This window comes from Haliotis cracherodii, unplaced genomic scaffold, assembly GCF_022045235.1.
Source record: "Haliotis cracherodii isolate W230 unplaced genomic scaffold, xgHalCrac1.p SCAF_6, whole genome shotgun sequence".
Taxonomy (NCBI): Eukaryota; Metazoa; Mollusca; class Gastropoda; order Lepetellida; family Haliotidae; genus Haliotis; species Haliotis cracherodii.
The window spans coordinates 54,522,889-54,549,832 of NW_027266319.1; the positions used below are offsets into that span (position 1 = coordinate 54,522,889).

The 26,944-nt window shown below is 45.3% G+C and overlaps 2 protein-coding genes across 2 annotated transcripts; both read right to left on the reverse strand.

Annotated features, from left to right (window-relative positions):
* Window positions 1-216: 216 nt before the first annotated feature.
* Window positions 217-8,343, reverse strand: LOC139446143 (uncharacterized). The gene is made up of 3 exons (XM_071227442.1): window positions 8,283-8,343; window positions 4,562-4,819; window positions 217-452 (listed from the first exon to the last, which is right to left on the reverse strand). The coding sequence occupies exons 1-3, from the start codon at window positions 8,341-8,343 to the stop codon at window positions 217-219; spliced, it is 555 nt and encodes a 184-aa protein (XP_071083543.1).
* A 7,245-nt stretch (window positions 8,344-15,588) lies between these two features.
* On the reverse strand, window positions 15,589-20,855 carry LOC139446136 (uncharacterized). The gene is made up of 3 exons (XM_071227435.1): window positions 20,533-20,855; window positions 17,961-18,194; window positions 15,589-16,511 (listed from the first exon to the last, which is right to left on the reverse strand). The coding sequence occupies exons 1-3, from the start codon at window positions 20,759-20,761 to the stop codon at window positions 16,279-16,281; spliced, it is 696 nt and encodes a 231-aa protein (XP_071083536.1). The 5' UTR covers window positions 20,762-20,855; the 3' UTR covers window positions 15,589-16,278.
* Between the last annotated feature and the right edge of the window lie 6,089 nt (window positions 20,856-26,944).

The window sequence follows — 26,944 nt, forward strand, 5'->3', positions numbered from 1 at the left end:
AAGGGGCATTTTTACCCTATTTGCTCGATCTTGTAGCATGGGCCAGTTGCCACCGAGTGGTAGGTTTGGTATTGTGAACGCATTCAGCCATGGGGGTACATTTGCCCCACAGTGTAAGGCTATCCCCAGGGTTAAACAGATGCAGGCAAACACATGGAATGTTTACATGTTTTTTATTTTTTACTGCACATTGTGATTTTTTAAACAATGCATTTTTTATCTACACTCGCAGGCACGCAAATTTGCGTCAAAAATAGGGCTCCCCGCGTCGCAATTAGGACACACGCCAGTTTTGAGCAGTCGCTGATTAAGGCACTCAACGTAGTACCGAGAGTTGGGGCGATGTTCGTAGACGTTGAGGCCGTCGGCGAGGTTCCTACAGGTGGGGTTGTTGATGAAACAGGGTGGCCCACAGTCCCTGCCCCCAGCGCACGCGTGCTGAGCATACTCGCCTGAAAAGATATAACTCATATGCGCTAAATGCCAACTGTAAGTGTCAAAATTAAAAGTTGTGAAAAACTTATTGGCATGAACATTATCAGACATGTTAAGACCTTGTGTATATCTTTCTTACACATGCAATGTTTGAACTTTTGACATTGGCAAGTACATAAGTATTTATACAATGAGTGAAAAACGCAGAATTTTAAAATTTCAAGTGAAAATCAAAGTATGAGCAAGACGTTGACTCAAACTGATATTTATCACATGTTTGAAATGTTTGTATTCTAGGAAAATGCATCTTCCCGAGGCAAGAGAGTCAACTGACTTCAAAAGTCCAGTTTCCACCCTTGCCGAACCAGGCTGGAATTCCTGGGCTTGATCGTAGCGCCACCAGTGGCTATTACGAGTTATGTCCCTTCTTAGCCTCTCCTATGGATCAATCAGATTCCATCACTGTATCACTTGCATTTGTTTCAAACAAAACGGTGGCGCCCAGTCAAGACGATCTAATCGATAATCAAGACCTATATTGCGATAAAACGGGTCTTACATCGCGAAGTGCATCAAATCACGTGAGCACCTTGATTAAGACATGGAAAGATCTGGAAAATATCAAATGACAACGAGCTGGCGATGCACATGTTTTGCAAATCCTGCAATCGACCGAAATCCGACGACAGTTTTAGAACCGAATTTCGTTTTCCTTGCGCGATTTTGATTGGGCAATGCATAGACTCGTTAGTCCAACCAGCTAGGGTCAAAGATTTGCTCAGGTGTAAATATTAGAAAAACGTTTCCTCAAAACCTCTATTAAGATCCCTTTTAACCCATTTTATCCTAACCTATGCCTGTAGTTGAACTCTTTGAACAACCAAAGCTTAGCTTACATTCAAACAAACATATCTCACTAATTTGTCTTACAAATTAGCCAAAGTTTTTCCCAATTCTTAAATTATGCAGAAAAGGGGCTGTTATCCTACCATGTCCTTTGTCATTTGAAAATAAATAATATCATACTTTACACATACAGGTTTTTATACTCTTTGTTTACGCTGTCCACACAAGGACATATTCATTTAAATAAAAGACATTTATATAAAACCGAAGAGGTTCATTCACTTTACAACAGGGAAAGTCTAGAGCGTTAACACTTCACACTAAATTCGATTACCAACATTGGTATGTTATTGTTGCTAAAAGCTGGTTCTTTCAAAAACAAATCTGCACCACTGGAAGTGCTACTAAAATCTTCAAATTTACCAAGACAACAAAATGACTGAAACGTTGGTATAAGATATGGTATAAGTCCCATACAAAATAGTTGCTTGGAGATATGGAACCTTTTGTTTATGTGGGGTTAGGTTACACAGCAAACATTCTTTAACAGTGCAAAAATAGTGTTCTTTTTACAGTCAATATTACTATATTTCTTAAATCTGTACTTATATAAAATACAGTTTTGTTCTAATTAAAATCAAGCGTAGCAAGGCGCCTGCGTTATCTCACGTCACATGTTTCGATATCGGTCTTATTTTAAAAGATTTATATTCTACGACTAAAGTATTTGAAAATAATCTGTTATTGTTACCTGTGTATAACCAAACCAAACCTTTTTAATTAACTTTTTTCAGTTAAAAGGAGTAAACGCATCATAGTCTGTATTGACAAAATATTGCAATAAATGTGACAAAACCCTTTCTATGTTACTAAAAAATGGCCGAAAACAGTGTCGATTGTACGATTACGGCTATATCATGAGCATGTGTTTAGTGACGATGCACCCACCCCACCCCCATCAAAGGCAAAGGCAAGTTAATTGTTCATTTGGTACAAGTCAAAATAGGAGAATTGCATAGGACATCATTTTCGCCACTGATGTGTCAAATTTGGAAATGTCCTCCGCATGTCTACCAAAAGAGTTTAGCAAGCTTTACTGCGGCCTTGATTGTTGTAACCAGGATCAAACAAATGAGCAAGAGCAAGAGAATGCTTGATTGAAGCTCATTAGAAATGTAGACACCAAGAGATGGAGCTGCAGGAATATTGCTCGACCTGAAGGGAAATTGAAGTCATCCCTCTTTTCATACAGTATGGTGGGGAGTGTTTTATCACTCTGAATCATTATGAATAGATCTAAATATGAAACAGATGAAGCTGTCTAACCAAATTATTTGTTTATATGGCCTCCTTTATTGCTAGTTCAGGTGGGTAAGTCAATGGAAATTGGCTATTTACTGGTTATTGATCAGCATCTGATCAGTGCTATACCTGAAGCTTAAATTAAACGTCTTGGCCATATTAGCTTGTTTTGACTATGCCAGTCCGAGCAGAGTTTCCGATTCGCATGCATAAACAGATCAGCGAGAAGAGTGGCACCACTGGTGTCTATGGGGATGCCTACTTCTTGCCTAAACGTCTTACCCCCAAATTATCCATATAAGTTACCAATGAAGAAGACCAGCACTTCACATATTATCTCAGTAAACTTCAGAAGACATTTGCTTTCAATTTTCACAATTAACCTGAAACTCTGAAGATAGATATATAATTATATACCATTGGATCAAGGAAAAAAGATTTTAATTAGGTTTTTAATTAGTGGTGTACAAAACTTAAAAATCCATATGTTTTGACAGCATTGAACCTGGTTCTTTTCTGAAATTGTAAAAAGACATTGAAATCCTTTGAGATTGTGACAATCCTCATGGTATAAATTCCACTTGTCTCAAATATTTTCTTTGAAAATAAAGGAAGTCCTTCCTTGATTGTGTTAAGGCTTATAGTTAATATTTGGTGGTACATTTGCTGGACCCAGCAATAAATCTCTCTTTGTATGGATTTTTATGTAGCTTTACAAAAATCCGGTACAAAAGACCAATGGACATGTCTTCATGTTTTAGAGCCAAGTGAGAATGTGATAGTACTGATGCATGGTAATGGCATATTTCTTCTTCAGCTAACATACGGGCCTTATTATTAGATATGGCACTCATATCAAGTTCAATTAATGTAGTGATGCTTAAATATACTGGTTATGCTATTTGAGGCCTTATCAGAGGGAACAACTACAAACTTTTCATGTAGGGCAGCTAGGCTGTGGATGTCAGCTGGCTGGGACAGAATAAATTTCCCTCCTTTCTGTTTCCTCTTTTCCAGTTTCATCCTCTGTATTTCTAGGGGTCGCATTTCGGTAACCCTGGTGGTTAGTGTAGGTTTATCGAAATGAGAGCCCTGGAGATATAGAGGATGTTTCAGGTTGTGCATTCTACCAATGACATCACACACTTACTTAGCCCACTCTGAAACACATTCAACAGATTCTCCTTCTTTTTGGGCCCATATACTGGCATATGCTTCGACAACATCCATAATGATTTTAAAGTTGTGATCCCAATTAGTAGGAGGCTGATCGCGATGTTAACATATTGTGGCACATGTTTGGAAAGTGGTTTTTGTCTGAGAATGTTGTTTGAATTAAAGGCATCAGCTCCCTTTTTTGCAAATTTCAAATTCAAGAATATGCAGTCTTTATCTGATTTAGTGAAGTCTGTTTCAAATGTCAACACTAAAGTCTGGAGCTGGTAGAATATTGCTCCACATAACGCGAAAATTGACTATTGGAATCCTACTGGTGGAATACCTTATGAAAGGTGAGACCAATAATGATCAATATTAAGGTAACATGCTGAGGCAACTGCATGTATATCAAGGCTAAACATCGTGAAAAACTCACTAAAGGTGTGTTGTACCACGAAGACAATGCAGAATAACCCACTAAACATGCTCCATATTCACCAGATCTGGTACCGTTAGAATTCCACCTCTACCCAAACTTGAAGAAAGAACTCTCTGGCAAGCATTAAGTAAACGGTGATGAAGCAATTTCTGCTGCGATGGACCTTTTACCACCAGGAGGAAATTCCTACACCACTGGGGTCCAGGCACTCCAGCATCATTGACAGAAGTGTGTGGACTTTGGAGTCATTATGTTCAAATATAATTGGCAACCAACACCATCAACGCATTCCTTCGATTAGGCTCAGAACATTTCGACCACCCCTCGTATGTCAATTCTCTTGGTTTCCATCAAGAAGAAGGGGGAGGCTAGGATACTTACATTTCCCAAGGGGCTCTGTTCTGTTGCCACACGTGACCATGCTGTAGTGCTCACATCTCTGTGTTTCAGGATTGTACAACTGCGGGAAGGGACATTCCTGTAGGTTCTGTTCTAAGGTGGAACGATGTATTTTCATGGCGGGCGCACTACAGTTGTAGTACTGGGCACACATAGCAGGGTGGGGAATCAGTGTTTCCGTCGTCGTTTTGCAGATGGGGTTCACGTCGCCTGAGTCTAGAATGAATGCTGATGCTGGAACTGATGTAAAAAGTGACAGGTTTAAACCTAGTTTGTGAGTGACGAAGACTCTACCAGTGACGCCAAACTAACCACAGCCCTAAACCTACCTACCCCCTCTCGCCATCTACACTCTCTTACCCCGCGATTCAATATTTCCACAGCACCCGTCTCTCCACCTAGCCTCATTTATCCTGCAAAACAATACTTCCCACTGAACCCCATTCTCCATCTACCCTCTCTCACCCCCGCCTTTCACCATTTCTCACTGCATCGCTCTCTCCTACCCTCTCTTACCCCGCCATTCACCACTTCCCACTGCATCGCTCTCTCCATCTACTCTCTCTTACCCCGCTATTCAACACTTCCTACTGCATCCCTCTCCATCTACCCTCTCTTACCCCGCTATTCAACACTTCCCACTGCATCGCTCTCTCCTTCTACCCTCTCTTACCCCGCTATTCAACACTTCCCACTGCATCGCTCTCTCCTACCCTCTCTTACCCCGCCATTCACCACTTCCCACTGCATCGCTCTCTCCATCTACTCTCTCTTACCCCGCTATTCACCACTTCCTACTGCATCCCTCTCTCCATCTACCCTCTCTTACCCCGCCATTCAACACTTCCCACTGCATCACTCTCTCCATCTACCCTCTCTTACCCCGCTATTCAACACTTCCCACTGCATCGCTCTCTCCTACCCTCTCTTACCCCGCGATTCAACACTTCCCACTGCATCGCTCTCTCCTTCTACCCTCTCTTACCCCGCTATTCAACACTTCCAACTGCATCGCTCTCTCATCTACCCTCTCTTACCCCGCCATTCAACACTTCCCACTACATCCCTCTCTCCATCTACCCTCTCTTACCCCGCCATTCAACACTTCCCACTGCATCGGTCTCTCCATCTACCCTCTCTTACCCCGCCATTCACCACTTCCCACTGCATCGCTCTCTCCTTCTACACTCTCTTACCCCGCTATTCAACACTTCCCACTGCATCGCTCTCTCCTACCCTCTCTTACCCCGCCATTCACCACTTCCCACTGCATCGCTCTCTCCATCTACTCTCTCTTACCCCGCTATTCAACACTTCCTACTGCATCCCTCTCCGTCTACCCTCTCTTACCCCGCTATTCACCACTTCCCACTGCATCGCTCTCTCCTACCCTCTCTTACCCCGCCATTCACCACTTCCCACTGCATCGCTCTCTCCATCTACTCTCTCTTACCCCGCTATTCAACACTTCCTACTGCATCCCTCTCCATCTACCCTCTCTTACCCCACCATTCCAACACTTCCCACTGCATCCCTCTCTCTATCTACTCTCTCTTAACCCGCCATTCAACACTTCCCACTGCATCGCTCTCTCAATCTACTCTCTCTTACCCCCGCCATTCAACACTTCCCACTGCATCGCTCTCTCCATCTACTCTCTCTTACCCCGCCATTCACCACTTCCCACTGCATCGCTCTCTCAATCTACTCTCTCTTACCCCACTATTCAACACTTCCTACTGCATCGCTCTCTCCATCTACCCTCTCTTACCCCGCTATTCAACACTTCCCACTGCATCACTCTCTCCATCTACCCTCTCTTACCCCGCTATTCAACACTTCCCACTGCATCCCTCTCTCCATCTACCCTCTCTTACCCCGCTATTCAACACTTCCCACTGCATCGCTCTCTCCTTCTACCCTCTCTTACCCCGCTATTCAACACTTCCCACTGCATCGCTCTCTCCTACCCTCTCTTACCCCGCTATTCAACACTTCCCACTGCATCGCTCTCTCCTTCTACCCTCTCTTACCCCGCTATTCAACACTTCCAACTGCATCGCTCTCTCATCTACCCTCTCTTACCCCGCCATTCACCACTTCCCACTGCATCGCTCTCTCCATCTACCCTCTCTTACCCCGCCATTCAACACTTCCCACTGCATCCCTCTCTCCATCTACCCTCTCTTACCCCGCCATTCAACACTTCCCACTGCATCACTCTCTCCATCTACCCTCTCTTACCCCGCTATTCAACACTTCCCACTGCATCGCTCTCTCCTACCCTCTCTTACCCCGCTATTCAACACTTCCCACTGCATCGCTCTCTCCTTCTACCCTCTCTTACCCCGCTATTCAACACTTCCCACTGCATCGCTCTCTCCTACCCTCTCTTACCCCGCTATTCAACACTTCCCACTGCATCGCTCTCTCCTTCTACCCTCTCTTACCCCGCTATTCAACACTTCCAACTGCATCGCTCTCTCATCTACCCTCTCTTACCCCGCCATTCAACACTTCCCACTGCATCGGTCTCTCCATCTACCCTCTCTTACCCCGCCATTCAACACTTCCCACTGCATCCCTCTCTCCTTCTACACTCTCTTACCCCGCTATTCAACACTTCCCACTGCATCGCTCTCTCCTACCCTCTCTTACCCCGCCATTCACCACTTCCCACTGCATCGCTCTCTCCATCTACTCTCTCTTACCCCGCTATTCAACACTTCCTACTGCATCCCTCTCCATCTACCCTCTCTTACCCCGCCATTCAACACTTCCCACTGCATCGCTCTCTCATCTACCCTCTCTTACCCCGCCATTCACCACTTCCCACTGCATCGCTCTCTCCATCTACTCTCTCTTACCCCGCTATTCAACACTTCCTACTGCATCCCTCTCCATCTATCCTCTCTTACCCCGCCATTCCAACACTTCCCACTGCATCGCTCTCTCCTACCCTCTCTTACCCCGCCATTCACCACTTCCCACTGCATCCCCCTCTCCATCTACCCTCTCTTACCCCGCTATTCAACACTTCCCACTGCATCCCTCTCTCCATCTACCCTCTCTTACCCCGCCATTCAACATTTCCCACCTACCCCTCTTTGTTTCTCCCAGCACAACACAGACATCACTACACACAACAACCACACCTCACATTACACAACAGACAACACAACAAACAAAGCACAATACACAACACAAAACACAGAACAAGGACAACACACACGTCCCTATATAAGCGCAATGATCTAGAACTCCACGCTAAACCCTGATTCTCCTTTCAACTCAACACACACACACATACAATACACACAACACACATGCAACATGTGCACTCAACACACACACACACACACACACACACACACACACACACACACACACACACACACACAAAGTACAATACACAACACAAAACACACAACAACTCCTCGCTGAATCCTAATTCTTCTTACAACTCAACGTACACATACTATACACACAACACACATGCAACACACACAAAACATACACATAGACACAAAAAGTATAAAAGTGCAATAATTATGGAATCTTAATTCACCTCACCTCATAGCACACACACACATACACACACACCATGCAAATATAACACACATATACATAAACACACAACATACGCATAAACACACATCACAAAACGATACACACGACACAATAACATTAAGAAATAGCTCACATGAATCCAGGGCGGCCAGCAGCACCATCAGCAAGCACAACACCTGACACTTACACATCATGGAGCTGTAGATGAGATCCAAACCTACAAGAAAACTAATGCATTAAAATATTGTAGCAGATACAGTTTGGAAAAAACGAAATATTAGTTGTATCTCAAACAGGTTGTTGTATGTTGTTAATGACAAATTAGTATTTTGTAGTATTTAGTATTTTTTTAGTATTTTGTGTTTTGTATGACATGTAAATGGCCGTTTGGAATGTTTTGAGAAAAATCAAGTTTGAATATAATCCCAATCACTTCCTATATCCAAAATGTCCTTTGGTCCTAATGAACTTATGTCCTAGTATATAAGTCAGGTACTTCATATACCCCGAGGCGGCGGTCGGGTAGCCTAGTGGTTAAAGCGTTCGCTTGTCACGCCGAAGACGCGGGTTCAATTCCCGACATGGGTACATTGAAGCCAATTTCTGGTGTCCCCCGCCGTCATATTGTTGGAATATTGCTAAAAGCGAAGTAAAACCATACCCCGACACAGACAAGTGTCAGCCATATACAGTCTGCATGCCTTGGAGAACTGAAGTTGAAACGGCGAATACAAAAGTAATTATAAAATATAGTTGTTCCGATATGTTTTATATAAGTTAACTAACTACCACTACCATATTGGCGAATTTTGATGCATCATACGATTACTCCGCACAACAAAACTACACCTATAATATGGCTAAATATAAAATGACATCTGAGCGTCACTACATAACAAAAACAAAAAATAATCATTTTTTTCAACGCTTTATGATTTCGTTATCCATTAAATACACATTATATAAAAGAGCAGAGTTCAAAGTGTACACAATTGTTTGTGTTGGTATTCTTGGCAAAGTCAAGAAAATAATAGATAGTGTCTTCCCAAAATTCTACCTCTTTTCTCATTTTTTTGTAAAAAAGCATTAATTATTTTTATACAGCCTTGCATGTGCAGTCTGCTACATAAAATGAATATTACCTTACCTTCACAGCGCTATAACGGCTACAGGGTAGCGGCTTGTGGTAGTTATGTTATACATCTCCCTCTTTAAATGTAGGGTTTAAATACCAGGGTATATTTAGATATGGGAAATGCGCATGTGGTTATCTGTAATTTCTGGTATGTATTAAAACTTGGTATGAAAAAGGATAGCACGAGTTGCTTGGAATAATTTGTCGTATAATATATATAACATATGTATTAAGGTGAGTGAGTATGGTTTTACGCCGCTTTTAGCAATATTCCAGCAATATCACGTCGGGGGACACCAGAAATGGGCTTCACACATTGTACCCATGTCAGGAATACACATTGTACCCATGTCGGGAATCGAACCCAAGTCTTCGGCGTGACGAGGTAACGCTTTAACCACTAGGCTACCCGACCGCCCCTATGTATTAAGGAGTGTAAAGGATGAATATGAGGATAACAAAAAGGGTTGAAACTTCTTTCAAGTAAAAATATTTAGGTAATACATAAATTCTGTTTAAAGCCAATATCTAAATTAAAGCATTATTTTGCTATAAACATCTTTGTAAAAAAGCGAAGTATTTGGATCCCATGGTTTCAGGAGCTGCACAAAAAATACTCATAAATGTGTTTTGTTCTCGCATTTCAAACTATGACCTTGATGTTGAACGCCAGGCTGAGAAACAACAAGTAGTATCTTTGAAGGTCTTTGATGTGACGCGGCCGTGAATCCAACCACCATCATTTCGCTCTCCGGCAGACACTCTATCCGTTAGACCACGGAGGCGCTATTAACTGGAATTTCCCATATGTATTAGGATTGCGTGTCATCGTGTTCCACCTCAAAGGACATACACATATGGTTATCTGAACAACAGATACATTTGTTGATGTGCAGGGCTGGCTTGTTCTTTTACGCCGCACTCAGCGATAGTTGATGCGCAGGGATAGCTACTCTGTGGTGTAGAGAGCCTAATCTACATACACGCACGGACACATGCACTACCACACGCACACACACGTATACACGCACGGACACACACATGCATGCACGCACAGACACACAATCACGCGCACGCACGCACGCACACACGCGTGCGCGCGTACACGCATACACACATGCATGCATGCACGGACACATACTAGCACACAGTCATAACTTTCTGAGCTTCATTTGTTCTGAGAAATGAAAGATGGAGTGTTTGTGTGTGGTTGACTCTGACCCGACCAGTCCTTGTTTTAGCCCCTTAATGTCGAGCGACAGGCAGAGAAACAAGTACCATCCTTTAACGTCTTTTGTTATGACGCGACCAGGAGCCGAAGCATCGACCTTCCACTCTCGAGGCAGACGCGCTATCCACTACACCACGAAGGCGGTCTCAGGCAGACGCTCTATCCACTACACCACGAAGGCGGTCTCAGGCAGACACTCTATCCACTACACCACGAAGGCGGTCTCAGGCAGACACTCTATCCACTACACCACGAAGACTGCCTCAGGCAGACGCTCTATCCACTACACCACGAAGGCGGTCTCAGGCAGACACTCTATCCACTACACCACGAAGGCGGTCTCAGGCAGGCGCGCTATCCACTACACCACGAAGGCGGTCTCAGGCAGACACTCTATCCACTACACCACGAAGGCGGTCTCAGGCAGACGCTCTATCCACTACACCACGAAGGCGGTCTCAGGCAGACACTCTATCCACTACACCACGAAGGCGGTCTCAGGCAGGCGCGCTATCCACTACACCACGAAGGCTGCATCAGACAGACGCTCTATCCACTACACCACGAAGTAAGTCTCAGGCAGACACTCTATCCACTACACCACGAAGGCGGTCTCAGGCAGACACTCTATCCACTACACCACGAAGGAAGTCTCAGGCAGACACTCTATCCACTACACCACGAAGGAAGTCTCAGGCAGACACTCTATCCACTACACCACGAAGGCTGCATCAGGCAGATGCGCTATTAACGACACCACGAAGGCGGTCTCAGGCAGACACTCTATCCACTACACCACGAAGGCGGTCTCAGGCAGACACTCTATCCACTACACCACGAAGGCTGCCTCAGACAGACGCTCTATCCACTACACCACGAAGGCTGCCTCAGACAGACGCTCTATCCACTACACCACGAAGGCTGCATCAGGCAGATGCGCTATTAACGACACCACGAAGGCGGTCTCAGACAGACGCTCTATCCACTACACCACGAAGGCTGCATCAGGCAGATGCGCTATTAACGACACCACGAAGGCTGCCTCAGACAGACGCTCTATCCACTACACCACGAAGGCTGCATCAGGCAGATGCGCTATTAACGACACCACGAAGGCGGTCTCAGACAGACGCTCTATCCACTACACCACGAAGGCGGTCTCAGGCAGACACTCTATCCACTACACCACGAAGGCGGTCTCAGGCAGGCGCGCTATCCACTACACCACGAAGTAAGTCTCAGGCAGACACTCTATCCACTACACCACGAAGGCGGTCTCAGGCAGACACTCTATCCACTACACCACGAAGGCTGCCTCAGACAGACGCTCTATCCACTACACCACGAAGGCTGCCTCAGACAGACGCTCTATCCACTACACCACGAAGGAAGTCTCAGGCAGACACTCTATCCACTACACCACGAAGGCGGTCTCAGGCAGACACTCTATCCACTACACCACGAAGGCTGTCTCAGGCAGACACTCTATCCACTACACCACGAAGGCGGTCTCAGGCAGACGCTCTATCCACTACACCACGAAGGCGGTCTCAGACAGACGCTCTATCCACTACACCACGAAGGCTGCATCAGGCAGATGCGCTATTAACGACACCACGAAGGCGGTCTCAGGCAGACACTCTATCCACTACACCACGAAGGCGGTCTCAGGCAGACACTCTATCCACTACACCACGAAGGCTGCCTCAGACAGACGCTCTATCCACTACACCACGAAGGCTGCCTCAGACAGACGCTCTATCCACTACACCACGAAGGCTGCATCAGGCAGATGCGCTATTAACGACACCACGAAGGCGGTCTCAGACAGACGCTCTATCCACTACACCACGAAGGCTGCATCAGGCAGATGCGCTATTAACGACACCACGAAGGCTGCCTCAGACAGACGCTCTATCCACTACACCAAGAAGGCTGCATCAGGCAGATGCGCTATTAACGACACCACGAAGGCGGTCTCAGACAGACGCTCTATCCACTACACCACGAAGGCGGTCTCAGGCAGACACTCTATCCACTACACCACGAAGGCGGTCTCAGGCAGGCGCGCTATCCACTACACCACGAAGGCGGTCTCAGGCAGACACTCTATCCACTACACCACGAAGGCGGTCTCAGGCAGACACTCTATCCACTACACCACGAAGGCTGCCTCAGACAGACGCTCTATCCACTACACCACGAAGGCTGCCTCAGACAGACGCTCTATCCACTACACCACGAAGGAAGTCTCAGGCAGACACTCTATCCACTACACCACGAAGGCGGTCTCAGGCAGACACTCTATCCACTACACCACGAAGGCTGTCTCAGGCAGACACTCTATCCACTACACCACGAAGGCGGTCTCAGGCAGACACTCTATCCACTACACCACGAAGACTGCCTCAGGCAGACGCTCTATCCACTACACCACGAAGGCGGTCTCAGACAGACGCTCTATCCACTACACCACGAAGGCTGCCTCAGACAGACGCTCTATCCACTACACCACGAAGGCTGCATCAGGCAGACGCTCTATCCACTACACCACGAAGGCGGTCTCAGGCAGACACTCTATCCACTACACCACGAAGGCGGTCTCAGGCAGACACTCTATCCACTACACCACGAAGACTGCCTCAGGCAGACACTCTATCCACTACACCACGAAGGCGGTCTCAGACAGACGCTCTATCCACTACACCACGAAGGCTGCCTCAGACAGACGCTCTATCCACTACACCACGAAGGCTGCATCAGGCAGACGCTCTATCCACTACACCACGAAGGCGGTCTCAGGCAGACACTCTATCCACTACACCACGAAGGCGGTCTCAGGCAGGCGCGCTATCCACTACACCACGAAGGCGGTCTCAGGCAGGCGCGCTATCCACTACACCACGAAGGCGGTCTCAGGCAGACACTCTATCCACTACACCACGAAGGCGGTCTCAGGCAGGCGCGCTATCCACTACACCACGAAGGCGGTCTCAGGCAGACACTCTATCCACTACACCACGAAGGCGGTCTCAGGCAGACACTCTATCCACTACACCACGAAGGCGGTCTCAGGCAGGCGCGCTATCCACTACACCACGAAGGCGGTCTCAGGCAGACACTCTATCCACTACACCACGAAGACTGCCTCAGGCAGACACTCTATCCACTACACCACGAAGGCGGTCTCAGACAGACGCTCTATCCACTACACCACGAAGGCTGCCTCAGACAGACGCTCTATCCACTACACCACGAAGGCTGCATCAGGCAGATGCGCTATCAACGACACCACGAAGGCGGTCTCAGGCAGACGCTCTATCCACTACACCACGAAGGCGGTCTCAGGCAGACACTCTATCCACTACACCACGAAGGCGGTCTCAGGCAGACACTCTATCCACTACACCACGAAGGCGGTCTCAGGCAGACACTCTATCCACTACACCACGAAGGCTGCCTCAGGCAGATGCGCTATCAACTACACCACGAAGGCGGTCTCAGGCAGACGCTCTATCCACTACACCACGAAGGCGGTCTCAGGCAGACACTCTATCCACTACACCACGAAGGCGGTCTCAGGCAGACGCTCTATCCACTACACCACGAAGGCTGCCTCAGACAGACGCTCTATCCACTACACCACGAAGGCTGCCTCAGACAGACGCGCTATCCACTACACCACGAAGGCTGCCTCAGACAGACGCTCTATCCACTACACCACGAAGGCTGCCTCAGGCAGATGCGCCATCAACTACACCACGAAGGCGGTCTCAGGCAGACGCGCTATCCACTACACCGCGAAGGCGGTCTCAGGCAGACGTGCTATCAAAGCAATAAAACAGAGGCTGATGAATTCAGTCTGGTGCGTGCATTAAATTCAGCACCATATGGTCTCGACAACTATCGTGTATGTTGAACATCTGTCACTGGCTACTTTATAACGTACCACTGACGGGACATGTCCTCACAAAAACAAGTGTGAAAGTTTGCATTAGTGTTGTTCCCACTAAATATGACGTCACTGACAGCTGCAGATTCTGCCCTGTGTCAGCAGACACCTACTTTGTGCGGAGTCGTGATGCGTGTAGGTTTACCATTCAAACAAAGAGAGGGTGTTGGTGCATCAATAGCAGTCCTCCAATATGCGTACAAATGAACAGATTGTTGTTAAGTGAAAGAGGTGAGTAAGTCGGGAGATGAGGAAGTTTGGGTGGTATGAGTGAGTGAGTGAGTGAGTGAGTGAGTGAGGGAGGGAGGGAGTGGGTTTATGGTTGAGTGAGTGAATGGTTGGGTGGGGTGGTTGGTTGGTTGAGTGGATGGTTGAATGAGTGAGTGAGTGGGTGGGTGGGTGGTATGGTTGAGTGGTTGGTTGAGTTAGTGAGTAGGTGGGTGGGTGGTATGGTTGAGTGGTTGGTTGAATTAGTGAGTAGGTGGGTGGGTGGGTGGTATGGTTGAGCGATTGGTTGGTAAAGTGAGTGAGTGGGTCGGTGGATGGGTGTTATGGTTGAGTTGTTGGTTGAGTGAGTGAGTAGGTGGGTGGATGGGTGAGTGAGTGGGTGGGTGGGTGGTGTGGTTGAGTGGTTGGTTGGTTAAATGAGAGTGAGTGAGTGATTGGGTGGGTGGGTGGTATGGTTGAGTGGTTGGTTAAGTGAGTGAGTGAGTGAGTGATTGGGTGGGTGGGGGTATTTGGTATGATTGAGTGGTTGAATAAGTGAGTGGGTGGGTGGATGGGTGAGTGAGTGGGTGGTTGGGTGTTATTGTTGAGTGGTTGGTTGGTTGACTGAGTGGGTGGGTGGATAGGTTGGTGGTATGGTTGAGTGGTTGGTTGGTTAAGTGAGTGAGTGATTGATTGGGTAGGTTGGTGGTATTTGGTATTATTGAGTGGTTGAACAAATGAGTGGGTTTATTGGTGAATGAATGTGTGGGTGGGTAACTCGATTTGAGTAACATATCACAGTAGGAAAAGAAGATATTTTGCACAGTGTACCCGAAACTCCACCCCCTTCCTGACACTACAAGATAGAATGTGATTGGTTAATAGACACCGAGAAAAGAAATAATTGGTAGAAATATTTATTCAATCAAGCATATTTACAACATACAATATTCAATTTACACTGAACTCATATTAACGGATATTCTAAGCGAGAATAAAACCCGAATCCGCTGGGGAATTGAGTTTAGATTTACAATCAAATTACACAACACTGTTAACACAACACACAAAAACAACACATTGATCATAATTACAAGGATTCAGAAATAAATAAACCGGGAGTTTATACCGGCTGCAATGGGACTTACAGAGTTAGTGTGTACACATTCAATGACGGGCAGGTCAATACTTCAAGTGTTTAATACAAGCTTGGTACCATACAGAACACAATATTGTTCACAAACTCCCATATAATTTAGGCAACAGACGGTTTTCATGGTAATGACTTAATTATTTATTCACGTAAAATCACAAAGACTCTAGAAATCCTATTTAGGACGCGCATTTAAATTTGATTCCTTGAACACATGAAAGAAACTTGAATGTCTAAATTTGGATTTCTAAATCGCCACAACCAGTTATAGAATATGCTGAAGAAGTCCGGGAATGTGTAAAGGAAATTCCGGACAGCGGCACAAAAGTCCATCATCACGTGACCCCGAGGTGAGTCTCACTGCCAAATAAGGAATGACCAATCATGAAACAGGAAGTTCAGAAACAGTACCAAGTGCAACAAATTGAGAAAGTTTTTGATCTTCATTTCTTCAAGCAGTTCGCTCAACGCACATCCTCTTGGCTTGATCGAAGAACTGTGGTCCGCTCTCCTGGTTGCATAAACCCGAATACACCATCCGTCCACCCTCACACACGACGAAGTAGGGTGAGTCTTCCCTACCCACCCAGTGGTTCAAGCCGTCGGGAAGACCCTTGCAACTTGGGTAGCGCACCATGCAGGGGATACAGTGAGCACTCAGGCACTGGTTCGCACGGTAGTCGCCTGTCAGAAAGAGAGAGTGAATGAGTGAGTGAGTGTTTTGATACCGCTTTGAACAGTCTTTCAGTTATATCATGTCGTGTCAGCTTGACATGAGAGTGAGTGAGTATGTTTTTACGCCGCTTTTAGCAATATTCCAGCAATATTACGGCGGGGGACACCAGAAATGGGCTTCACACATTGTACCCATGTCGAGAATCGAACCCGGGTCTTCGGCGTGACGAACGAATGCTTTAACCACTATGCTACCCGACCGCCCCTGCTTGACATGAGAGGAAATCCCCTTAGGTCTTACACGTTTACCACTTTGGTAAAACCCACGAGCACGGGTATGGTGCTGACAAACTTAGAAACATTATCAGGGCGAACCTGGATTCGATCATAGGTTTCTGGCACGCTTAAGCGACGCAACCCTGCAAAATGCGGCGCATTTGGCGTCTAACCACCCGTCCCCACTACCTGTTAGAGAGGTATTAAGTTCAAGTTATTTTACAGCTACAGGTGTCTCCTGTCGAAGACACGCTCGGACAAGGCAGATTAGAAATATATACAGCTTAGGTCTTATTCCGCACATTGTACCCATGTGGGAATCGAAGCCGGGCCTTTGGCTTGACGAGTGATCGCTTTTACCACTAGACTACCCCGCCGCCTCGGAACCATGTACAGGGAAGCACCTGGTAAGACCAACTCAGTTGTAAGCTTTCCCACGCTGGGGAGAGTTGCGTAAACCAGTTCTCCTTATCCATACGTGAATATGTACAGTGCGCAGGGACATATTTGTTATTGCCGACAAAGGCTTAAGTATCCTTATTTCGCTCACTCTCAATCTCTATTAAAGAGGTCCGCTATGTCTGTTTGTTTGTTTAATGCCGCACTATTCCAGCTATATGACGGCGGTCTGTAAATAGTCGAGTCTGGACCAGACAATCCAGTGATTGACATCATGAGCATCGAACCACGCAATTGGGATACGATGACACGCATCAACCAAGCCAGCGAGCCTGACCACCCGATCCCGTTAGTCGCCAAGCATGGTCGCCTTTTACGTCAAGCATGGGTTGCTTTCCGGTATGAGTGAGTGAGTGGGTGGGTGGGTGGGTGGGTGGGTGGGTGGGTGGGTGAGTGAGTGAGTGAGTGAGTGAGTGAGTGAGTGAGTGAGTGAGTGAGTGAGTGAGTGAGTTGGGTTTAACGCCGCTTTTGACAGTATTCCAGTTATATCACGGCGTGTCAGCTTAATGTGGGAGGAAAGCCCGAGGTGATGCAGGTCTCAGACCACTTTTGTGAAACCCACGAGCACGGGTTTGGTGCTGACAAACCTAAAAACATAATCGGGGCGAACAAGGATTCGAACCCACAATCTGAACTCTGAACAGCGAATCGCGGCGCCTTAGACGACTGGGCCACCCGTGCCCCCCTTTCCGGATTGAATGGCATGGTTAATGGTATACTCACATTGACTGATGGCTTCGACTCTCTCACCACACTTCACCATGGTGTAGTGCTCGCACCGCTTAGTGATGACGTTGAAAAACTGGGGGTAGGGGCACTCGCTCAGATGTTCTGGCCACCTGAACCTTGTCGGAGCAGAGCAGTTGTAGTACTGGGCACAGTTGGTGGGGTGGGGGATCAAGGCACGGGACTCTGGAAGACAGATGACCGTCTCTGCTCGGGTGTCCTTCTTGGTACCTGGCGAAGAATATTCATAATTTGTAATCAAATATTTCATATTTTTTTAATTACCCGATGGGGTGAGTGTTAATCTTACAGGCACATGTGCCTCCATATATGAAGCAATCGCCCAGCGGGTTTTACTTTCAAATGATGTTTCCGTTCTAATTTGGATTCATAAAAAAGGGGCTATTCCGGATTACAGGATTTCCGGATTAACAAGCTTTCTGGACTGACATGTAATTCGGACTAACGGGGCTTCCGTACTATCAAGGCTTCCGGAATGACATGGAATCCGGATTGCCGGGTTCCCGGATTAACAAAGTGTCCGGAATGTCGGGGTTTCTGGATAAACAAGGTTTCCTGACTGGCATTCAATCCGGACTAACGGGGTTTCCGGATTATCAAGGTTACAGATTAGTTAGGTTTCCAGGGTAACTGGGTTCCCGAAATAACATGGACTAGCGGGTTATTTCACTGTATTGGGATGTAAATTCATGATCATATTGTCTGTCAAAGAAAGTGCTACAATTATGCGAAATCCGTTTTAGTTCTGTCCATTAAAGGACTGGTCATTTATTGTAGGGGAGGGTGAGATGAGGGGGTGGCATGAAAAAAGACACAGTTCTATCATTTCAAATAATATATTTATAAAAAAGTTACATAAAATAGGGCGTCTATAAAATATCATACAATCCTATAATACCAATCTCAAAAAGAAAGTTCAACACTGACGACCAGCCCACGCGTGACACAACCAACTACACCTATGTCGAAATGAAAGAGGCGGTTGCACGTGCAAGTCGAGTTGTCGTGGGTATAAAAACATGAGGCACGTGGTGAACCAATCGTTCACAATGGAACAGTTCATGTTGATAGAGGGGGTTTCAGGTATTTGGATGAAATAATACACGGTGAGAAAAAGAGAGTGACGTCACAAGAATTATTTATTTTTAACTACATATATTATTTTAAGTAGTTTGCTCTACGACCTAACTTTTCCGATCTTATTCGTCCCGGGGCAAGTCCTGCTTAACTGCTGTGACCTGAAATATGTCATTGTCATGTACAACGACTCTCGGCGGGGTCGCACCTCGGCGACAGGGACGACTGACAGTGTACACAACTACGCCGCCTCGACTTTATTCTCAGCTAAGACGTTGTCGAAATAACGCTGACATGCAACAGCGACGACGACGAGGATTGACGTTGCATAACACAAGACTTAAACTTTTAAAGCATTTCGCGGTTTGCTGACAAGAACATTTAAACAAATTATTGCCGTGCAGCGTCAGCTGTGCGTTGTAGCACATTTGTTTTTGGGCCTGCTGTCATATTTCGTATTAAGTATAAAGCACTTGCAATATACTGGCCGCTTGGGCGAAGATGTTTTATGTCAGTTTTGTTCTGATTTTTATATCACCTTCGCTGAGCTTTAAATTACAAAGAGCATTAGTGTCTTGGCTTTGAGAAGAAGTTGTCGGTCGCTCAGTTTTTGTACATGATTATTGGTAGATTTTCTAAACTAACCTGTATTTACATTCAAGATACAAATTGTATTTAAATGCAATGTCTAGGAAAGGAAGTAGATTACACTCTCGTCTTTTCACTAACTGCATCGAAAAAAATCTATTATATTTCAAGAAGGCCAGTAAGTGAAATCAAATTTAACGTTAGTGATGTTTCAGCCACGGTTCAATTCCTGTGCATAAGCAAGGTCTAACATAGCTTTTAGCAATATTTCAGTGAGATCGTGGATGCTTTAACATCGCTTTTAGCAATATTTCAGTGAGATCGCGGATGGTTTAACATCGCTTTTAGCAATATTTCAGTAAGATCGCGGATGGTTTAACATCGCTTTTAGCAATATTTCAGTGAGATCGCGGATGGTTTAACATCGCTTTTAGCAATATTTCAGTGAGATCGCGGATGGTTTAACATCGCTTTTAAGAAATATTTCAGTAAGATCGCGGATGGTTTAACATCGCTTTTAGCAATATTTCAGTAAGATCACGGATGGTACCAGGAGCGAACTTTAACCTGGGTACCCACATCATGACTAGATCCCTTCGACGTGACGAGTTAACGCTTCAACCGCAGGCCTTCCTAACTGCCCATATATCTCAGCACAGGAAGATAGAATCGATGCTTTGTAAATTTATCAAATCCTCTGATTATAGTGAGTGAGTGTGGTTTTACGCCGCTTTTAATAATATCCCACCAATATCAAGGGGGGGGACACCAGCTTAACACCACATAGGGCATCGAACTCGGGCATTCCGCTTGATAGAGAACTATTTAACCACTTGGCTACCCCGCCACCCTCTGAATATCGAGTTTAATACATAGTACTTACATTTGTCGTAGATGGATCCCTGGCCGACGCATGTATTGGTGTCGGGGTCGAACACGCTGTCTGCACAGTTGAACTTGTACAGGATCTCATTGGTGCACACATAGAAGATCGAACAGTCATCGGGATCTGGTCTGAAGTCGGGGTTGCCTTTAACCACACAACTACCCACTGATGTAGAAGCGGTTGCCATGGCCACGATTAAGCAAGCGAGTACAATTCGAAATGCCATGATGAAATAAAACTTCAGCGACACAAATTCACCTAAAGTACAGTTATACGTGAACTCTCGTATATTCCTGTGAATTCTGATCTGGGTGAGAGATAACGGTGTATTTATACCTATAACAGACATGGAACGCCCACAAGGTATATAGTTCCCCGGCTTGTTTTTTGTAACGTCACCGCTGTAGAGGATTCTGTTTGTCAAATCTGACAGCTGATTGGACTCGCGTTCATGATGTGACGTCACGTGCGCCTCCTGGTGACAAATCAGCGATCCAACTGACTGACGGCTTGAACATCACCGCGGCGATTGGCTAGTGAGATTGGGGGAGGGGGGTGGGGGGGGTGGGGGGGGGGGGGGGGGTTGGAGGAGACATATCGTGACGTGCCTGGTGATATCATTTTAATAATAAATCATATCCCTGAATTGGCATTTATAATATGAAAAAAAATACCCACCTGTGGCTACCAGAGTTGTAGGCTGTTTAACAAACATATTGATATTTGGTATTTGTTTAAATGTTTAGTTTTCGTATTTAATCAAGATTGCATCCATCCATAATTTAAAAGTTTAATTAATTAATTAATTGATTAATTAGTAAGTCACATTTAAGGCGTTAACTACACCGGTGTTTCGAAACCCCAAATTTAGGTGTAACTGTATCTGAAAATCGACTCGTTTTATGTTTTTTCTCCCCTGTTAATAAAACACAAAAAATGCAAATTCCAAAAACTTAATCCGTAGTATCACCACAAATAATCGCCAGTGTTTGTACCGCTCCCCTTTCTCATACACGCAGCCCCTTGTATCTTAGCATCTTCGGAAACAGGCGGGAATGTCCGAACGGAAGCCAAAAAGATGGAGGTATATCTTATCAACTTCGGATACCGACAACCTCGGGCCTCCTGATATGGTAGTGATATTCGCTGGCGCGTGTTAGACGTCTACAATATCAAACATAGGATTAGCCCATTTATTTCCGAAAATAGCCGAAGAGACACCAACTGTTAAAGATGAGCACTGGTCGGGCAATAGATAAAGTAGTCCAACAAGTGGTTCAACAATTATAGCTGCTCGTGTCGCCACTTTATTTTCAAAGGTGTTATACGTCAACGAAACAGTGTCATTGTTGCCTCTTTAACAAATTTCTATATTGACACAGTTATAGTTAAGTAACGGCAGTAAGAATGTAGCATTCGTCTCGTCACGAGTAAAGTCACGTTTGTCATCTGTCTTGCAGATGTGTTTATAGATGAGAATATTTAGATCGGGAACTTACTGTAATAACACCATGTAATCCTATAGAGCTATGTATCTTTTTGTTGGGGGTCATAATCCCCCCAAAGACCGATCCTTGAAAATTATGGCATGTGTTAAGTAGCCTGTTTTCGTCTTATAGGGATGAAGATGTATTTAGTGATGCTTTTCACGCTTTGCAAACAGTGTTATGGAAATTATGACATTGCTAAGCTGGCTTTTGTAGCAGAGATCACGTCGCTGTAAAACTTTGAATAACGTGGTATAACTGACTATATACCAGTACCGCAGGAGCGGTGGATAATATTTTACGCCGTTATTAGCAATATTCCACCAATATCACGGTGGGGGGAAACGAAATGGGCTTCAAACATTGTACCCATGTGGAGAATCAAATCCGGGTCTTCGGCGTGACGAGCGAACGCTTTATCCACTGAGCAACCCCACAGCCCCGAGTACAAGAAAATAGTATCGGTTTGTTCAGTTGTTTACATTGCTAGGCGTTTTAGCTTAAGAGAGCGGCTTTATCTTTTAATAATACAGTAACTAATAATACCTTACATGAAATGTGCATTTTTTCAAATATGCAACAATACTTAACCCAAATAAATTACGAATATACCCAAATTCAGTTTAATCATTCTTAAAAGACTGTAATTGTACATGAGGTTGTTTTATCATAACGTTTTGTTTAACAAAACGACTTATTCAACAAAAGTAATATTTTCCCCATTCTAAAATACTTACAGCATATTTCCTGTAATTAAGCATGTACCAAGAAGCATGTTTTTATGCACTGCGTCATGTTATGACTAGTTGTGACGTAAACAGTATCCTCTAACAATATGTCCGTATTGTCTGAAGTATCATATACAACTTCTGACAAGTTGAAGTGTAATTATATTTATGACAATTCAACTCCCGGATCCATTCCATAATTTATACCCATCGCATGACTTCACATAGGTGTGCTTAGAATGTCCTGATTTATTAAACAGATCCGGGGATAAACAATAAACACTGAAATATCTTTCTTCACATTGCAGGCCCTGAACAATAACTCCACCGGATACCCTTTTTATCGATTTAATTGTAAAGTACAGCCCACGCAAGGATACGCTTTCATGAACAGAATAACGAAAAGTTTGATATGCCGCCCATGCAATAAAATTGAAGAGATTCCTCAGAAAGTCAGTAACTTGTTTGTCAAGGGAGAGATTTTTTCTGTCGTCAACTAGGAAGAGTCGTGTTTAAGAAAGTCATTCACTAGCCCGAAACGCAGGGGGGGGGGGGGGTGAGCTATTCTGGGGAAAGAGGTTAGCTTGCTGTCAAAAGTTCGCCCCCGTGGTGCGTATATGTACAAACGTCTGGTCAGACGGGATAACAGATGCGCTCTAACCACACAATGATGGAGTCATTAATTACGCCGTTTCTTAAATAAAACACTATTCGGGTAAATTGTAAATATCAAGTGCGCGGCTTGAACGTGAATGAAGACTCGTTATAATGAGTTCACGGTGGATTTGGGGTAGATTTGTCTCCAGAGAATACGCTGGCACATGGCCCTCATGTGTCACTGTGTCTAAAACTAAGAGTTCCCTTCTACATTTCCAGCAGTATTGTTCTCATACAACTCCCTGCAGATATATGTCTCGCGCCACTGACGTACCGACACGCTGAGTCAGGTCACCTACGTACTTCACCTAAAATGCACCTAAGTACATCACTTCAACTCGTCACCTGCACCTTACTACGTCACTTCAGCTCGTCACCTGCATCTCACTTCGTCACTTCAGCTCGTCACCTGCACCTAAATACATCACTTCAACTCGTCACCTGCACCTAACTACGTCATTTCAGCTCGTCACCTGCACTTAACTACGTCACCTCAGCTCGTCACCTGCACCTCACTTCGTCACTTCAGTTCGTCACCTGCACCTCACTTCGTCACTTCAGCCCGTCACCTGCACCTCACTTCGTCACTTCAGCCCGTCACCTGCACCTCACTTCGTCACTTCCGCTCGTCACCTGCACCTCAATTCGTCACTTCAGTTTGTCACCTGCACCTAACTACGTCACTTCAGCTCGTCACCTGCACCTAACAACGTCACTTCAGCTCGTCACCTGCACCTAACTACGTCACTTCAGCTCGTCACCAGCACCTAAATACATAAAAATACTTAAGCTCGTCACCTGCACCTCGCTACGTCACTTCAGCTCGTCACCTGCACCTAAATACATCACTTCAGCTCGTCACCTGCACCTTACTACGTCACTTCAGCTCGTCACCTCAACACACCCTGTGAGCATGTCACCTAAACACACCGTCGAAGTGCGTCACCTAAGCACACTGTCTAATCACGTCACCAAAGCACATCGCCTAAGTGAGTCATCTGAGCACATTGCCTAAGTGTGTCACATAAGCACACCGTCTAATTGCGTAATCTAAGCACGTCGTTTAGGCGCGTCACCTGAGGACACGAAGTGCGTCACCTCAGCAGATTGCCTAAGTGCGTCACATAAGCACTCCGTCTAAGTACGTCACCTCAGTACATCGCAAAAGCGTGTGCACATCCTCACACCATTTAAGCACGTCGACATCACTTCAACTCGTCACCTGCACCTTACTACGTCACTTCAGCTCGTCACCTGCATCTCACTTCGTCACTTCAGCTCGTCACCTGCACTTAACTACGTCACCTCAGCTCGTCACCTGCACCTCACTTCGTCACTTCAGTTCGTCACCTGCACCTCACTTCGTCACTTCAGCCCGTCACCTGCACCTCACTTCGTCACTTCAGCCCGTCACCTGCACCTCACTTCGTCACTTCCGCTCGTCACCTCAACACACCCTGTGAGCATGTCACCTAAACACACCGTCGAAGTGCGTCACCTAAGCACACTGTCTAATCACGTCACCAAAGCACATCGCCTAAGTGAGTCATCTGAGCACATTGCCTAAGTGTGTCACATAAGCACACCGTCTAATTGCGTAATCTAAGCACGTCGTTTAGGCGCGTCACCTGAGCACACTAAGTGCGTCACCTCAGCAGATTGCCTAAGTGCGTCACATAAGCACTCCGTCTAAGTACGTCACCTCCGTACATCGCAAAAGCGTGTGCACCTCCTCACACCATTTAAGCACGTCAACTAAGCACGTCAGATCCACACACCACATAAGCACGCCATCTAATCATACATCAAAGCACGTCATCTGGGCACATTTCGTGTACCTAAGCACGTCACCTAAGCACACTGTTTATGGTCGTCACCTCCGCACACTGTCTTAGCACGTAACCCATGCACACCAAGCGACACATAAGCATACTAAGTGCGTCACCTAAGCACATCGCCTAAGTGAGTCATATAAGCACTCCGTCGAAGCATGTCGCCTAAGCACAACGTCTATGTACGTCACCTTAGCACACCGCATAAGCATGTCACATCCACACACATTTTAAGCATGTCAGCCAAACACGTCAGATCAGCACATCACCATCTAGTCATAACATTAAAGCACGTCATCTGAGCACACGTTGTTTAAGCACATTACCTAAGCACGTCACCTACGCATCCCTGCACTACACCTATCCCCGCATCCCTGCTTGTCACCCAAACGCGTTACGTGAACAAGTCCCCACGTAACCCAAGTAAGTTAAAACGTTAATGTAGTAAGTACAAAGCTAATAATAACCCCATTCAAACAACTATTTCAGACAAACCAGTCTTCTGCAAAAACCAAATCAATCATCTAAACTAACTAATTTTTTTTTATTTTTTTTTTTAAATTACGACAGAGCGCAACGACCTTCTTTGACGTCACAGCCGCTGCACCCAAATCTGCGGTGGCTCTGGGATGTGACGTTTGGGGCACGGCTAACGTGTTGTTAGATCACTTACTGGTTATAAATAATTTCTTTGTTAAGCCACAAGAACACCATTTCTTATTGGCCCGAATCACCTCATTTCAAATATACTCTTTAAAATAATAGGGAATACTCGCATATAACTTGAAAATTCAATAATTGTAAGAGATATTGGTTTCTAGTAATAGTAATTGGGGACACATTACAACCGGTAGTGAAATATGACAGGTAGATGTGTTGACAGCCAACGATCTTGAAGCAAGGTTGGGGTCAGATGGGCAATTTCAAAGTTGACGTTTTTTGGTTCAGTAGTGAACATTTTAAACATCCACACGTCAATCACCTACACGTAGCAGAGCAAAATAAACATACACAGATGTTATATTTCAACTTTAGCTTTCAGCAATATTCCAGAAATATCACGGCGACCAAGACTGAGAAACAGAAAACGCTTTAAGACTATTTTACCACGTAACCAGTAGATGATGTATGAAGACATGAAATAAGTCGTCAAGACAGTAGCACTTGCATGTGCATGTATATACACGCGTTGTTGATGGGATGAAATCACGAGCAGTGTCTGTGTTGTAGCGTAAAAATGTGAAAATTATTTGTATTTTTGCAATATTATTAATCACAAATTAAGAAACGAATGAATAAAAAACATAACGATATGAATATTTCGTTTTTAATGATTTCATTACAAGGTACGCAATTTCAAAATTGGCTTTTTTTGGATCAGTAGTGGGTAATACCGCCACGACGTTTTAAACATCCATACGTCAATCACCTACAAGAAGCAGAGCAAAATAAACATACACAGCTGTTATATTTCAACTTTAGTTTTGTGCTTATAAATGTACATTTTAATGGCTCTTGGCGAAATTATTTTGACCAGTTTAGTATTTTGTACGTCTCAAACTGAAATCAGTCCTTGAAACGACGGCTTGCAATAAACTTATACCACAATGAACCACATCGTCCCAGGGCCTCGTTTTATAAAGCGGCCGTAGCGCTACGACTTTCGTAACCACTATACATTAATACCGCCTCCGTGGTCTAGTGG

Excerpts from the sequence above, each read along its gene's own strand:
- LOC139446143 (XM_071227442.1), bottom strand. The coding sequence starts at position 8,343 with ATGATGTGTAAGTGTCAGGTGTTGTGCTTGCTGATGGTGCTGCTGGCC. Across the intron at positions 4,820-8,282 it reads GCTGGCCGCCCTGGATTCAT|TTCCAGCATCAGCATTCATT; the intron begins GTGAGCTATTTC and ends TTTTTACATCAG. Across the intron at positions 453-4,561 it reads AACAGAGCCCCTTGGGAAAT|GCGAGTATGCTCAGCACGCG; the intron begins GTAAGTATCCTA and ends ATATCTTTTCAG.
- LOC139446136 (XM_071227435.1), bottom strand. The coding sequence starts at position 20,761 with ATGGCATTTCGAATTGTACTCGCTTGCTTAATCGTGGCCATGGCAACC. Across the intron at positions 18,195-20,532 it reads GGGATCCATCTACGACAAAT|GTACCAAGAAGGACACCCGA; the intron begins GTAAGTACTATG and ends ATTCTTCGCCAG. Across the intron at positions 16,512-17,960 it reads AGTCGAAGCCATCAGTCAAT|GCGACTACCGTGCGAACCAG; the intron begins GTGAGTATACCA and ends TCTTTCTGACAG.